Here is a 16478-nt window from a genome sequence, read left to right as displayed (position 1 = left end):
CCGCGGTGTGCGTCTGTGTGTGTGTGTGTAGGCACGAGGAGGAGTTTCGCTCGAAGAGTTTGGTGTCGATTCTAGGAATTCAGGGCTCAGAGAATCTTCGTTTCTTCCAAGGTCCGGGTTTGAGGTCAGGTCCTTCCCGAGTGCCTCCATCGTAACTGCACTGGGGCCGTCCAATTTCAGCGCTGAAAACCCTGGACTATCCGGCTCCCAATTATCCGATGCATGGATTATCCGATATATTTTATTCACTGTATACATTAGATTTCAAAGTATGTTCTGGAGTCAGTCCTAATGAAATAGACAAAAACCATTAAAATGATTATGAAGACGTACACAAATGTGTGTGCCCTGAATATTTTCCACATTAGGAATTAAATTGCAATATTCCTGTCGCTTTCATATTATTCTCCATTATCCGTGATTTTCAATTGTTTGGGCCTATCTTTACGCTCATTAGTACGGAAAATCGAGATTTGACTATAGGTATTCCACTATGGAGTTGCATGAAGGATTTTTTATCGATAAGCATCACTTAGTAACAATATCTTATATTAAATCATCACAATTAAATATGCCCTATGGATTAAATGACGCAAGATATCTTTAGCGCATCTCATTAGCAGCGCATGAAATCCATATTTCACCTGAATTACGTCTTGTCCACCATACAGTCTTTCAAGAGGAAAACTGGGGTGGAAAAATAAAAAACATATGAATAGGCATCTAAAACTATGAATTAACCGTGATAAGTGCATCTTTTTATTTACTCCGTAGAATAATTCTACAAGTCTGGATGAATCGTTCGAAGTTCGCGATGGCGAGATACTGTCACGTAACGGAGAGAATGCGCGGCATTAAAACGTGACGCGGAGGTGGAACTCGATGCGGGGGGATTATACTCCTCCTTTTTTTTATTATTTTTTCGTTCGTCGTTCGACTCCAAATGGTCGCATCAGTGTCATTCCTCTTCCGTGATTTGGAATGGCTCCTTTCGCAACCTGTTCAGCTCACGATTGTCCAAATTCCCGCGACAATGTTCGTAAATTCTTCCGATATCATGCGTTCCGGTTTTATGTCGGATATATCTCCGTCATGGGTCATCTGTCTCGTGGATCGTTCCTGCAACCGTGTCACAGAGGTCTGTGTCCTCCTTTGCGGGTAATTTCATGCTTCTACCGATCATTCTGACGCGAAATGAGATCGCTGTGTCTCGTCGCATCGTTGGAATGACCAGGATCAATACGGGGAATTTTTCGAGAAAGCCGCGTAGAGAACTCAGAATCGCAGGAATATGGGGTGTAAAATGAAATCACCTCTACGCAAACAAATAAAACACTGCACTTTAATATGGCCGTCTACGTCATCGCACTGTCAAAAGAAGCCGGCTTTTGCGTCGCTTTTTCGTGGACGAAGCAATTTCGCCAGCGTCAATTGGCGCTAGGTGTGTAATATAGCCACTGTGGAAGAATCCACGTTCCATAAATGCTATCGCATCAAACCGAACAACCATGCAGTTGATGGCAACGTGAAAATCATTCAAATGATACCCGATACTTCTTGACCTGAATTTAATATTCAGGCAAATTCAAGCGTTTCTTTGCTTCATGCTGCATTTAGTTAAGTATTTAGAGTTTATGTTTCCCACAGGAATTCAACGTTAAAGTCATAGGTTAAGGAAAAGGTTTCGACGAAATTTTTCATTTTCATTCATCTTCCGTCGATACTTTGACTGAATCTAAGTAAAATAAGCTGTTAAATCGTGGAAAACTGAAGACGTGGCTTTTTTATATTGTATTTTATAAGAAAGTAACTAATTTGAAACAGTCATCTAAAAACTGGCTAACCTCATTAAGTAACAGTTAGTATCAGCAGCTGTGCAGGATTGATCAAAACTTTAAATGAATTGTAGCCTTGGGTAAGAAATTCAGGGAAAAATCGTGTCGAATAATTGTGCTAAGACGCTTAATTTTGAGGATAGTGCCGGATTTTACCGCAAAATAAATTTCTTGAAAACTTCCATAAGGAAAACTGTAATTTGATGCTGCAAGCATCCAGATAGGTGGTGTTAAGCCAGGGTCCCACGGTCCGTTTTTCCGTAATGTATTCATGAAAAATCATGAGACGTTTCAGAGTGACAAGGCGCAAGTTTGCAAGCAAATATTTGGGGAATATCTAAAGCATAGAAAATCATTAAATTCCTCATTCAACTCGGTCTCCACGTCCATTACCACCAAATCCGTTCTCTACGTCCTACTCCCACACCCAGTGGTGTAACTAGGAATATGCTTTGGAGGGGGGATGGGGTGGCCTGGGGTGGAGACCCCCAACCCCTTTTTAAAAAATGATATGCCTGGATCATTTTTGCACTAAAAATTTAACTTTAAGCGGATGCAGTTATTAAATTTCAAAACTAGAAAATAGTTTGAAATAACTTTTTTATTTCTCTGAGGTTTTGGGGGAGGGGATGTATCCCTTCATCCCCCCCAGAGTTACGCCACTACCCACACCCTTATCATATGGCCACATCTGCATGGAAGATCCGCACACACAAATTCGGACCTGAAGCCTTGATATCAATACACAACTTTCCCTCACTGAACGAATGTCATTGTGTGTCCTCATTTCCCTGGAGACGGTGACCAATTCGCGAGTGGAAACGTTGGAAACCATGGAGATAATGACTCGGATGGAAACTCGACAACAATTCCTGGATAAAATTATGAAATTTAAGATCAAATATTTACAACGGCCTAATATATATACTTTTAAAAAATTCAATATGATAGCATAATTTCTAGCAAAGTATTCCGTCACCAAAAAAAAGGCCGGTCGATCAGCAGGCATGCGTCCTTCTAACATTCATCTGGATCTCAGTGAAACAAATAAGAAAAATACTCGAAGAGGAGCGTAAAAGGATATTTATTTGTTAGTATTACATCTCCTCAATATATCCGGCGGGTAGCCGTCATTTTTCAGTCGGGTCGTCAGCCGGCGGGTACGAGTTGTGTCCAGATAATAACGGGAATTTTAGTTATTAAAAAAGAAATTTAGTGATTTCTCTACATTAATGTTGTTGCCTTCGGAATTGTCCCCCATTAAGTATTAATCAGAATATATGTTCATAACTATGTTTTTCACATTCTCCGTCTTTTCATCGCTTGTTGTTGTGCTGGGGCGTCCTGAGCGTTCATCACCTACAACGTCTTCACTACCATCTTAGAAACGCTTATACCACCCTTAAATCCTTGTTTCACTGATAGTAGACTCACCATAAGCCTTTTTTAACGTGTCATTAACTTTTTTACACTTTATTTGCTGATAGCTTTTTGCTTCGCAATCATTCTTTTGTCCATTTCTCTTAACAAATAAACGTCGACGATCTCATAGTATCACGTCTAAAATTGGCGGCTGCCACAGACAGTGTAAACAGTGAATACAGCTGAAAACGTTACCATAATTCATGAGCATGTTTACCAACATGATTAAAAAATAAAAATCGCACTTTCCAAAACAGCGAAATTTAAAAAATTCTTGTTATTTTTTTTTAACACGCCTCGTATATCCTGCGAGTGAATTCAGCTCGAGAAACTCCTCCCGTAGCAAGGATTTCATATGCGTCCGTGAAAAGGACCGCGCTGAAAATATGAACTATTCAGTACAAACGTGGCGTCGATCCAGAATCCTTTACCGCGAGCCACTGTTTCCGGTTTTCCGCGGAATGCAAGCTGCGCTCCTGCCTCAAAGTGTTTCTGTAGGTAGGTGACCTAATTCCGCCGTGGGTGCAAAGTCTAATTGAGGTTTCCCGTGGAGTCGAAAGAAAAAAAGGATTAGATTTTAAAGACTTACCTTTGGAGCAGGATTCTCTTTAGTAGGATTTCCACCGCTGTTCTTTTTTGTGGCAAAGTGGATACATCTGTTTCAGGGCCCTATCGTTGTACGAAGTGATTGTTGCACACAGCCACACTATTTCTTTATTCTTCCGTTATTTTATAGGAAAGGCTATCTTTTTAACGTATTGCTTTGCATACGTTGTTCATCCCTTTGATGGAGTAAAAGAAAAGAGCTGAATCATCGAATTAATAATTACCTCCTATAATCGTGTTCAGAATTATATTACTGTCACTAGTTTAGGATATAATCTCCAGTGAAGTTCTCAAAACATTTACGAATCGAGAATTGCGTTGGCTATATTTTCTCACTCATTTCAGGTGATAGCTACACGTGTGCGTTTTTTGAATCCCTATTATGCTATGGTAATTGATTTTTTCAAGGACCTCCTCAAGCCCGTAAATTTTAGGTGCTATAGTTATTTTATGGTTTGGTCGGCTATTTTTTTTCGCGACAAGAACTAATATTGTTTTCTTTTTGTGTGCCGCAATGAACAAAATCATAACCCTGTTTATTGTTGCTTACTACATTAAGGTCAGGTAAGGTTATAATACCAAGAATATGCTAGAGATCTCTGCATTTATTCAGGGTTTCTTGAATCCCTATTATGGATCTGATAGGTGCCTTCGACCTGAAGACGGTGGCAGGATAGCCAGCGAAACTGTTGTCTACAAACAAGCTGACGGGGAAGAAAACCCTGAAGAAATGCAGGGATCAAACCATCGCCGCGGAAACCTACGTTCTAGCAATATTATAGAGATTTCAAAATTTTATTTTTAGGCAGGTCTAGGCAAATATATTTTTCAGAAAAAAATATACTAATAAATCATTGATATAGCACGTTATTTCATTTTCCATCCTTACTAACTGGTTGTAGTTCAACTTTGACTTCAGGCATTAAAAGTTTCTTTAATCCAATTTCCCGGAATCATAAAACATGAAATTTTCTCCTGAACCGCATGCATATTTTAAAAATGATATTGATATTCTATCGCCTGACAATCTCCTATCCTATTACAAATTATTTTTTGAAAAATCGAAAATAGAGACTTATGCATTATCATCGGATCTCACTCCATTTCCCCACCGGAAACTTTGGCGGGTTCATTTCAGAAATGGATGCAATTATTTTTAAAATCTTTTATGACTATTTATTGCATATTCACGGGGGAAGAAATTAATCTCCCCCGGCAGTCATTTCTCTCATTCTATTCCATCTATTAAATTCGTCCAGAATGAACGCCTTTGCACTTATTATCCGATAAATTCTAATCTTCTTACCTCTTGAGATATTAGAAGTTTCCTGCTCCACCTCTCCTCCTCTTAACTTATGGAATAAAATATCGAGTTCGAATTGGAAACGCCGTTCCTTCTTCCGTCATCAATCCACCTGTCTGCCCCCTTCCACCACATGCCACGGCGCGGAGGAGACGTCAGTATTCAAACTTGGCGAGGCCGTTCGCCGACGGGAAGTTTACAGAGTTCAAGTAAAGTCTTCGACGCCGTCATGCTTCCCTTCTCGCAAAGTTTTTAGCTCCTCGAATACTTAATTTGGCCGTCGACTACTCTGGAAGGGAAGACGTCTGACGCCCACTTCACCCTATACCTATGTACCGCTGTCTCTCCCTACTTCCCCGAAGCGAACGCACAGTTTTCAACGCATCCTTTCCTTCGACTGTCTTTACTCTGTCGCTTTGAAGGTGCGACGTCGTCTCTGCACGGCTCTTATGGGTCGGTAAGATTGGAATGAGAAAAACTGCGTGATTTAAAAACTGGCTTATTGAAAAAAATTGTAAAAAATTAAATCGAAAACCAAAATAAAAAGGCAAAATAAAAAAGATTTTAAGATAAACCAATATAAAAGCAATATAAAATTTAATAAAGAGGAGTTAAATAAGCTTTTCATCACTCGAAGGATAGGGTAGTTTCCTTCATCAAAGAAAGCGAAAGGCATTGATGGCGATTCGTTACCCACCAGTAGTGTATTCATAATATACAAATTATTTGGTTTTAGAAATCCCAGTTGGGACGAATGTTAATGGTCAATTTTAACCTCATTTCAAAAAGGCCAGATTGGCCAAAAAGGCCACTCCACGTGACGTCACAGGGATCTAGATTCTATGCGAGTAGATAGGAGTTTTACATTGTATGAGATTACCAATGCATGCATGAGGCGCAGATCTCAGGGAAACATCTCTTAATAATCACCTATTAAAATTGCCTATGGCCGGAGAGTTTCCTTAGTTTGATAGGGTATTTATTAATAATCCTTATATAAGCCAAGCGCTACCTGCTACCAGGGTACTCTACGCTACCGCCATGCTCGGCAGCAAGCAGCCTGCATCGTAGCGGCATTCATAGCCTCGCACCCAGGTGGCCTCACACAACAGAAGCCAGACGTCACACGGGCTTTTCCCAGCATTCATTACACTTAGCCGTCGGGTTTTCGCGCGCTTCAAAATTTTCACTTTTCATTGAATCGCGAAAAATAGATATCGTCATTTAAAAATCTAAATACGTGAAATACGTACTCCAGGAGTAATAATCTTTCGATTTAGGAAATAAAAAAATGGGAAACCACCCTATTAAGTGCGAGGGTTGTTTAGGTTAAGTAGAGATGAGTGTGGAAGAGTCTGATATGTCAGTAATGATTGGCACCCACGCTTCACCCTGCGGAAGATGAAAGCTGATTACTTTTTATAGCATTCTATACTGTTTTTATGTATGCTTTTAAATAATAATAATTATTACAGTAGGCTGCATTTTCCGGGTTTCACCGCGTAGTGGTTGCGTTGGTGACAACAGTTTCTCCTGCATTCCAGCAGGCGTCTTCAGGTCGAAGTCACTTCGACCTGAAGACGCCTGCTGGAATGCAGGAGAAACTGTAGTCCCCAACGCAACAACGACGCGGTGAAACCCGGAAAATGCAGCCTACTGTACCAGCGCACCGCGGAAGCCTTCGCACCAATAATAATTATTGTATTTTTTAATAACCGATTATGAAATATAAAAAATTAAAATTTGAAAAACAAAATTTCGGAATAGACTAGGCTTGAACTCGTTTCCTCCGACGTCTTTCATTGTCAAAAGTTCGAGAAGAAACTGACGCCATTTTTTGATAAAATTTTTAAAAAAGGCTGCCCGTGACCTTTCCGTTTCTGTCACCGTCCATGCCTAACAATCACAGAGATGCTTACTCCGGACCGAAGTTGCGATGATATACTGGAGTATGCCATTTTCCGCAGTAATTGAGTTTATAATGAATATTGCAGATATATCTTATCCCGAATCCCTCACATTCATTATAATACCAATTACGGTAAGCAATCTCGTTGCCACTGTGTTATCGCCTAGAAATCGGACCCATCCAATTCTCGAGCAACATAAACAAATAAATAATTGGTCGAGTAATTATTATTCAGCCTTGGAAGTTCAACATTTGAGGATAAAACTGAGAAATAGCGATGGAAAAAACGCGAATATTATTACAGAGATAGATAGGCCTTCAATAGGCCTCTAAATGTGTTGCTACTCACCAAGCAATTAAATGGGTTTACACAAGTCGCCACTCGCTTCGCTGACGGGCAGAGCGATCCTCATTTCACGGAGAAACGACCTTTTATTAGGGCTGCTAATCCTTAACTGTGTGATTTGTAAAATACATGACTTTACAATGCGAATGCGACACGCGATTAAAAAAAAAGTACGTAGAAAAATTGAGAATAAATGGATTGCTCTCACCTTATTACCGCGCTGCAGAAATTTTTGAAAACTGACGGGCTCGAAGTGGCAACGAAAAACTAGCATCAACGGAACGGGCTGGGGTCTTTCTGTGTAGTCCCTTAGACAAGTGCAATCGAATATAAAACCACAACACTATATATGCTTATAGGGAGTTGGAAAGAGTGGAAGCATATAACTCGCTGGAACAACAACACAAGAAAATTAAAAAATATAATAAAATGGCTGTTCCTGAATTTGAAAAACGTCTTTTCTCTTAGGTATATAAATTTTTATGAGAAAAAACTCACAAATTTTACCATTATGTAACAAACTGAAAAATTCAAATGGGGACCTCGTTTCGATAAGGCTACGACCAAAGCTTTTGAAGAATTATTTTTTATGAGATTTTTGGGGAGGTGCTGCAGTAAATCTAAAGACTTCGCGTATAAAACGTTTGTTATAATAGAATTAGTCAGTTTGAGAATCTCATCTGAAAGGGGATATCAAACAGCTGACAAAAATTCAGCGCATAAATGCAAGATTTGTAATAGAAAGGTTTAAAAGGAAGGCAAGTTTTAAGACATGTAAAAAAAATTGGCCTTGAGATCATTATAGTCAAGGAGGAGAGAAGAATGAGTTAAGGTTATCTATCAAACATATGTGAATAAAGTGATCCTAAGTGGAGTGTTCCATAAAGCAGGTTAAAAATACCTAGATATTTGGCGAAGAAGGATCATAATTTTAAGCTAGAGCCTCTGAGGCAGCTCACAAATACGCTGAAATTTTCCTTCCTACCTTGGGGAATAGAAGACTATGATGGTTTACCGGAGGAAATATGGAAGCCCTTCCCAATTAACACTCGGATTTTCATGACGAGAATGAATTGTAAGGGCCTTTTGTGTATAGCATTTTATATTTTGGAATTTATATATTTTTGGGTTGTATTTTACCACCCGACCACATGGTTGACTTGTAACATTTTTTAAATAATACTAGTAATAGTAAAAAAAAAGTTTATCATCAAGTAAAATAGAGCTTGTTGTTTAATTGATTTTTCAGTACCTCAGATAACATTGAAAAAAAAATAGCCGGAAAAGTAACTAGTAGGTACCAAGATTTGGCAGGAGAAATAAAAATAAAATGAAACTTGAAGCAGGATTGCGGGCAGGCAGGTTTCATAGCACTTGTTGTAATCTGTGCTAATGGTATCGCCCCATAAAATTTCAAAATAGTTTTACAATAAACAATCTGAATCCAAATACATATATTATACTGCAAGAGGCCATAATAATTTCAACTTGCCAAATTGCGATAACATTTCTCAACTAAATACAACAGAAAAGAGTTTTTCTTCCCCTTAAATATGTTAGAAATGGTAATAATCCTAGCTTTCACGTACCGCTCACACTTAAAATCGAGAAGACAATTTCCGGAAATCTGAGAAAGAACCAAGAATTGGTAATAGAATATAGAAGTATATCTAACAGGTTTTCATAACGCTTATTAACATCTCTGCAACCAGTATCGTCCAAAAGTAATAAAAAATAGTTTTAAAATACTCTATCTAAATCCAAATACATATATACTTATCCAAATTCCAAAAGGCCACAATAATTTCAACTTCCCCCATCACGAGAAAAGTTTTCAATTCACCGCAAGAGTAAAGAGTTACCTTGGTAATAACCTGTACTCTTTACAAAACAATTAATGAATACCGAAGAAAATTAAATGAAAAAGATAATAATCTTTATTAGTGTCTTGGAGTGTAAGTTTATAAGAAATGAATGCAAAATGTTTGGCCAGTGTTTCGGTGAGTATATTTTTATACGTTCATCGGGCTTTTTTATATTAAAAATATTATTCCTTGCAAAAGAAAACCTTGATGAAGGTATAAAAACTCACCGGAACGTTGGCCAAAGATTTTGCATTTACTTCTTAAATACTCACATTCCAATGCACTAATCATCTTTAAGAATTGAGATAATGAGTAAGAATTAAAAATTCAATTTATTAAAATATAATCTATTATCTAAAATATAATTCTATAAAATATTTTTTTTTAAATATGAAAATATTATAATGATTGCAATAATGAATAACGAAAGATTCGTAAACAGTAAAGATGCGAAGTGGGAAATCTCCCGTTAACTCCGAATACCGTTGTGCAGAATTCGAGTCCGTCCGTGTTGATATGCGCCCTTAACAGAAACGGCGAATTTTATATTCCGAAGGCGCGGAGCGAGCGGCGATCCTGCTTTTCCCGTTCGATTGGAGGATTAGCCGCGCGCTGGGGCGCGGTGGTTAGGAGGTGTTCGGAGGTGCTTGCTGCTGGTGTGGTAGAGAGAGAGAAAGAGATCTGGACAGAGAGGAAGACAAATGAAGTGGGCGTTGCGGTGGTTGTGGGACGGTTTGAACTAGAAGAGTGAGTGGCTTCGGAAGGTATCGAGGGGGAACCGTATCCGGAGAGGAAGATTGATGAGAGGAGGAACCTGAGGTAAAAAGGAGCGAAAGGGGAGATGAAGCACCTACCTACCTCGGACTCGGCGGGAATTGATTGTGGGGTCACATGTATTTAACTCTTGTGCTTAAACTCGAATTTTTTTACGCTTGTGTATACCGTGTTATCCGAGTGCTTAATTAGATAAAAATGGAAATATTGGTATAATATTTATTTTTTCTGTATATCTATATACGTAAAAGAAGATATCTGTTTGTCTGTCCGCTATGAGTTTCGAAACGGCTGCATAGATTGCGACAGAAGTTAGTGCATGAGTGCATGTCATGCTCCCAAATTCCATAGTGCTACTTTTAGTTGTACCCGACGCATCTTTTGCGTCATTCCCTCATTATAATTTGTTACGTCACGTCATAAAACTTCTGAGGTCGGACATCCTGCCGGGTAGGCACACCAATTGACGTAAATAAAAGGGAAAACGTAACTCAAAGGATACTACACTCATCTATTGATCTTCTCAGTGCAAATATTTTTGCTGGAGTTCACTCGACGATTTAGATCTATGCAGGTGCGTGCACATAGCGATCAATGTTGTGAAGCGGGGTGTAAGATGATGCTGTGAGCGGTGCGCGGAAATCGTCGTATCTATTGTTTACTGTTCAGCGTCATCCGCTCACCGTCTTTCTTCAATTTTGAGTCAATCATTGGGTGAATGGGGGGGAGGGGGGGGAGTCAAATTTTCCCACTTCTCCGGGAACTATCCTTCCCGAGCAATGCCGGGCGACCTGCTAGTATGTTATACATGGATGGAGCTAATATTAATTTTCAAAGAATGTTCGAGAACTGAGTAGCCATTTTGCTGGAAAAATAATGGCCACGTGCCATCTTCCTATTGCACAAGGCTAGAGAAGTTCAAGCCTTTGACCATAACATGTGCGGTATACTGAAATATTGGCCTCCTCTATTAGATATAAATTTCGCAAATTGGCGTTTTTTTTACCTTTATAAATATGGTTATACCTGTGTTCTATGATTATAAATTCCCAGAAGAATGTGAGGGAGATTATTATGAAAAACTTTGATAAACATGACAAGTGGATATTTCCTATTCTGATAAAGATAGGGTGTGTGGAAATCCAAGCCAATTATAAGGAAAAAGTCTTCTCGCACCAGGCAGAATAAAATTGCCATAATTGGCATTAGTATCGGCGGAAATGTAATCGTGAAGTGGGGAAAGATCAGATCAACTCAGCTCTAAGATGCCTTTAAACTGTGTTTGCTAGATGTACTTACCGGTGCAAGTTAGTGGCTGGAACAAATACTCGGGGATGCACGAAATTTGATTAGGAGCTATTTATTGGGCAATTATTCGTGTATTTCCGCTTTTTTAAGTATTTAAACGGTGCAATTTTGATGGTGAATGTGTTGACACATGTATCCGCGCGGGTAAATGAATCGTGTAAACACACCTCGAGAATTCTCTTACGCTCATTATTGTTTTATAAATATTAAGTCTTGATGCGTAGGTCCTTTTATATAAAAAATATATGTGACTAAGTTTCAGAATTTATTTCCATTTTCAAGGCTTATTCTATGATCAAATGAGAGATGTAATAAGTACAAAAGCTGATCTAGCATTAAAAATCAATTTTGTATTGCAAAAACATCAAATATGTAATTTTAACAAATTCATTTAAAATTTAAAAAATTCAAAACATTTCGTGTGCATTTCATTTAAAAAAAATAATAAGCCTTGAAAATGGGAAATAAATTTCCAAAGTGCCGGCACATATGTTTTTTATTTGAAAGGACCTATTTCATTTTTATTAGAATTAAAAAAAGGATGCCAAGAAGAAAATAAATATGATAGTTATTGTTTGTGTTACTTTTTTCCAGGGACCCAGTGTCCCTTGCATGGACGCCAACTCCGGGTGCTGCCGGAGCCATCTGCCCGCTTCCCTGAGTCCGAGTAGGGTGCCACCAGTCTTGGTCCAATCCTCGAGAGAAGGAGGACAAAAGCAGTGTAATATAAGTTCACTCGGAAGGAGAAACCGCACCGTCCATCTTCCGCCCCCACAGTCATGGACGAGAAGGGATCGGCCGAGGTGGAGGGCGAGGGTGAGCCGGAGGAGGAAGGACTTAAAGGGTTGAGGAACATAGGCAAGATGGTGGACGGTGAGGTGAACAACATGGCCGACGGTGATGCCGCCATGATGGCTGACGGAGAGGCAAGCAAGATGGCGGGTGGCGGCCATAGCGATAAACAATGCAACAATGCCAACGAGCTGGTGGACGGTGTTGAGGACGGGGAATTGCCCTTCGGTTGCAGGAAAGGTTCCGGGACGTCCCCAATAGAGGGAGCAGAGATCGGAGGGACCGCGGAGAACGGCTGCATAGTCCTCACGAGGCCCGAATCCAAAGGGTGCCTCCGACTGGATAAGGTAAGCGCACTCGCTTTCAACTTTCATCCCTCGAAAGATGGGTCGCCCCACTCAATTTTTATCATTAGAATGCTGATTTCTCCCTTTCCAGGTTTATCTGGAGTATATAACGCGATTCACTCTAAGTGCATTTTCGTGGCAATTCTAGTGTATTCCTCAGACGACTAAACTTTGCCATCTACTGACAATAGTAGTTTCCGCCTCCTGGAGTAAAGGAGTGACACTTTGAAAACTTCGCATCAAATAGGAGTGCTTCTCAGCGTGGTTGAAGTGTATTTCTCGTTGTCGAGAAAAATATGATTCACGCGATTCATGATCTTGTTTATTTGATTAAATGGCTCTATTTGAATCAAACATCTGAAAGCGGATGGGAGTTTCGAATTTTATTTAAAGGATAACGGTAAAGCGAGGAAATTTATGGAAGTCCTGCTGCTTTTCGTGAAAGTATAAAGATTAAGTTGAATCAATCTCACTTTCAATAGGGTGGTTTCCTATTATTTTTTTATTGCCTAAATCGAAAGATTATTACTCCTGGAGTACGTATTTCACGCTTTTAGATTTTAAAATGAAAATATCTATTTTTAGCGATTAAATGAAAAGTGAAAAATTTCAAGCGCGTGAAAACGCGACGCGTAAGTAGGAATGATGGGAAAAAGTCCGTGCGACGCATTTCTGGTTCCCCCTCCCGCCTTGTGAGGTGACCTTGATCGAGGCTCTGAGCGCTGATAGGACGCAGGATGCTAGCGGGTAGCTGAGTACCTTGCTGGCTGGTAGCGCTTGTCTTAAAAAAGGTTTATTAATACCTTATCAAACGAAGAAAACTGTATAACTCCTATCCTCTCGTGTAGAAACTAGGTCCCTGTGACGTCACGTGGAGTGGAATCGCATGGGCGCCAATCTGGCCTTTTTCAAATGAGGATAAAATTTGACCCTTGCCATTCGTCTAAACCGGTATTTCAAAAACCAAATAATTTGTGTATTATGAATACACTAATGGTGGGTAACGAGTCGCAATCAATGCCTTTCGTTTTCTTTGATGAAGGAAACTACCCTATTGTGGAACCAATTTCTTTCCAAAACCGTTTATGACTCTGTAGTGTGGTGGTGTTTGAAGAAACAGCTTAAAAGTTCAGAAGCGTTTTGAAATAGCATAGGTAATGGAAAAAACTGGCTGCCACTAAGTAACATTGGGGGGCTGCGGATGTACCTAAACTAGTGCTCTGGTGAACCAATTCAAAGAATTTCCCTTAGTTCAGATTTGAAACCAATGAGGTATGTCATGCACTGTCAAAACTTGAAGGGTTCGAGATCAATTTATTTTAGTTATAATTTATCTTTGAACAAGGATCACAACGATTTTCCTCGTTGTGTGATAAATATAAGAATAGTCGACTAATTATTAATATTTCCTCCCATTTAATAGTTGATATTGTTGCATCTACATTTTCTAATTATAATTAAATATATTTCCTTTTATAATAAAGTAAATTTTATATTCGTCCTTGGGACATGAATTCTTATTTTACAAGATATGTGTGAAATCGTAATATACATGAAGAACGAACTCGAACGCGCATATTGTCTGAAGAAGACTCCACATCCAAGTGATTTCATACCCGATTTATGTGCTGGTAAGCGAATGCTGAGGAGTGGATGGGCCCATGTGTTTCGCTGCGCGGCCGAGTAGTGGGAAAGCTGGCGTGAATATTTTAGAATGCCTCTGGAGGAGATTCCACATCTGCTGCTCTAACACTCGCGAGATGGGATGGTATGCAGTGCCCACCACCTGCCGATTTCCTCGGTCGAAATACAACCGCACTTATATTTTCTCATTCATGTGAAGAGTCTGATTTGGAGAGTAACGCGTTGCGGTGCGGAAACATGTACACTTAGAAAGGAGGAAGAGAGAAGACTGAAGGCATTCGAAACGTGGGTGTGGAGAGGAACGAAGAAAGTGAGGTGGACGGAGAGGTGGAACGACGAAGTGCTGGACGTGGTGGGTTAGGAGAAGCAGCTTCTAGATGTTATTACGAAGTATGGATGGAGAGAGTAGTTAGCGGGGAGGGGATTTTGAAAACAGTTCTCGAGTGAAAACGCTGAATAAATGAAGGAGAGGAGGGTAGAGAATAGGTTTTTTAGATTTAAGCTGCGTGATAGAGCATCCGATCGGCATTTGGAAATTTCTGGGTTTGAGTTCCAGTCAGGCCGCATTTATATCCGATAATAACTTGCTGCAAATCACTGATTATTGGAGAGTGTGGTGGCGCTTGGTAGTATGCTCCAAATATTCGGTATCTCTAAGACCGGAATATACTGTATGAGCATTCATCTACTCAGCATTTCTTAATTGATACCATATTATTATTAAAGTAAGTATTCCACCGATTGGGTTAGGTTTCCAACGATTACTCAAGAAGTATTCTTGCAGTCCCTTCATGGACTTGCCTCTTCAGCTCACAGTAAGGTGTACTCCATCTATCTGAAAATCCTATTATCTTCCTTCCTCTCCTTTTTGTACCGAATATTCTACCCTCTAATACTGTTTTCGACATCCACTCCCCGGCTCCTCCTCCTTAACTGGCTAAAGTACTCGGCCGGAAATCGAGTGATCCGGGTTCGAATCCCGGTCAAGGCGAATGACTTTTGAATGAATTTTCGCTCAATTGGTGCATTGCGGGTGACTCCGTAAAAGTTATAACCGCGGCTAGTCCCGGTATACTTAAAAAAAATCCACTCCCCGTTTAGTACTCGATCCATCTATAATGTCTGTCTCCTCCGTATCTCATCTAGAAGCTGCGTCTCCTCACACACCATGTCCAGCACTTCGTCGTTCCTCTTCCTAACCGTCCACTTCAACTTCACCATTCTTCTCCAGACCTTTTACCCGAATGCTTCCAGTCTTCTCTTGTACTCCTTCCCAAATGTCCATATTATCGCGCCGTAAAGCACTACACTCCAGATCAGGCTCTTCACTAGCCTTTCCCTTACTGTTTTACGTAATGACCCTCTCGGAAGCTAGTTGACAAATTTAAAATAAATGTCAGTTTTTTCTTTACTCTTTATATTTTTCCCTTTTCAGTACCCTCCATGTCTTTTACCTCATATTTCGCTGCATCTCAATTGCGTCTTCCTCACAATTCCCCTCACACACACATCTCAAACGCCTCCAGTCTACGGCGCATGCCACATCTATATCTTTCAGCTTCACCCGTCAGATCTTGTGCCAATGTATCATTTCTTCGCAGACGCCTGTTAGATCTTGGCTCCCATAATCTTCCGAATGAGTCTCGTGGCATAACGTTTGCGGAAGAATGTTTAAACATTCAGCGACGCCCCGGATTTCCTCTTCGCTCGAGTTGCTTGCTTCTGCCAACCCTCCCTCGCCTCCCTTCATGAATAAAAACCTTGACGGAGACAAAGACGGCGAAAGAATGATGGTGATGTACCCTTCCTCTCCAAACCCCGCCCCCCCCCCCCCCCCCCCCGCGAAAGTATAATCGGGGGTCTTTCCGCCTTCCCTCCTCGCCAACCCCTTCCCCAACCCCCCCCCCAAAGTCAAACTAGCCCCATCTTACGTTACTCCTTATATATTCCGGCATTTTTGTTTGAGTTCCCGTCCCAAAAACTTGCCCGGCCAACCAAGACTCCAGTATCTCCTGGGAAGCTGTGGGGCCGTGTATTTACAGAAGCGGGTTACCAGGCGCAGCCAAGGACGATTATGATGATGAGTTATCTCGGGCGTTTCCAAGTTCATTTCCTTGGATGCGGCGCCATCTAATTAATCCCAGCCACCACGATCCGCCTAGAGGCGTATTTGAGTTGACTCCAAGTGCTCTCCAAGTCTTAACTCCGGCGTAAGTAAAGTCTGAATAACACCATCATTTTTTGGTCCTTCACGACCGATATCTCCAGAGACCGGTCCAATGATGTCAGGAAAATGACCGTTTCACGCAGTGATTTTTCAGCGATTG

At 40.3% G+C, this 16478-nt stretch overlaps 1 protein-coding gene across 2 annotated transcripts in view; it reads left to right on the top strand.

The window, feature by feature from the left end:
- The window catches only part of LOC124154553 (cGMP-specific 3',5'-cyclic phosphodiesterase-like), a 304329-nt gene that overhangs the window by 144140 nt on the left and 143711 nt on the right, over positions 1–16478 (top strand). For both annotated transcript variants that reach the window (XM_046528364.1, XM_046528363.1), the window contains exon 4: positions 11963–12507. In XM_046528364.1, the coding sequence (XP_046384320.1) occupies positions 12148–12507 (360 nt within the window). In that variant the 5' untranslated portion in view covers positions 11963–12147. The remainder of the gene's footprint in view (positions 1–11962; positions 12508–16478) is intronic.

The sequence above is a fragment of the Ischnura elegans genome, chromosome 2 (genome assembly GCF_921293095.1).
Source record: "Ischnura elegans chromosome 2, ioIscEleg1.1, whole genome shotgun sequence".
In the NCBI taxonomy this organism is placed as follows: domain Eukaryota; kingdom Metazoa; phylum Arthropoda; class Insecta; order Odonata; family Coenagrionidae; genus Ischnura; species Ischnura elegans.
This window is presented reverse-complemented; position numbering and strand designations above follow the sequence as displayed.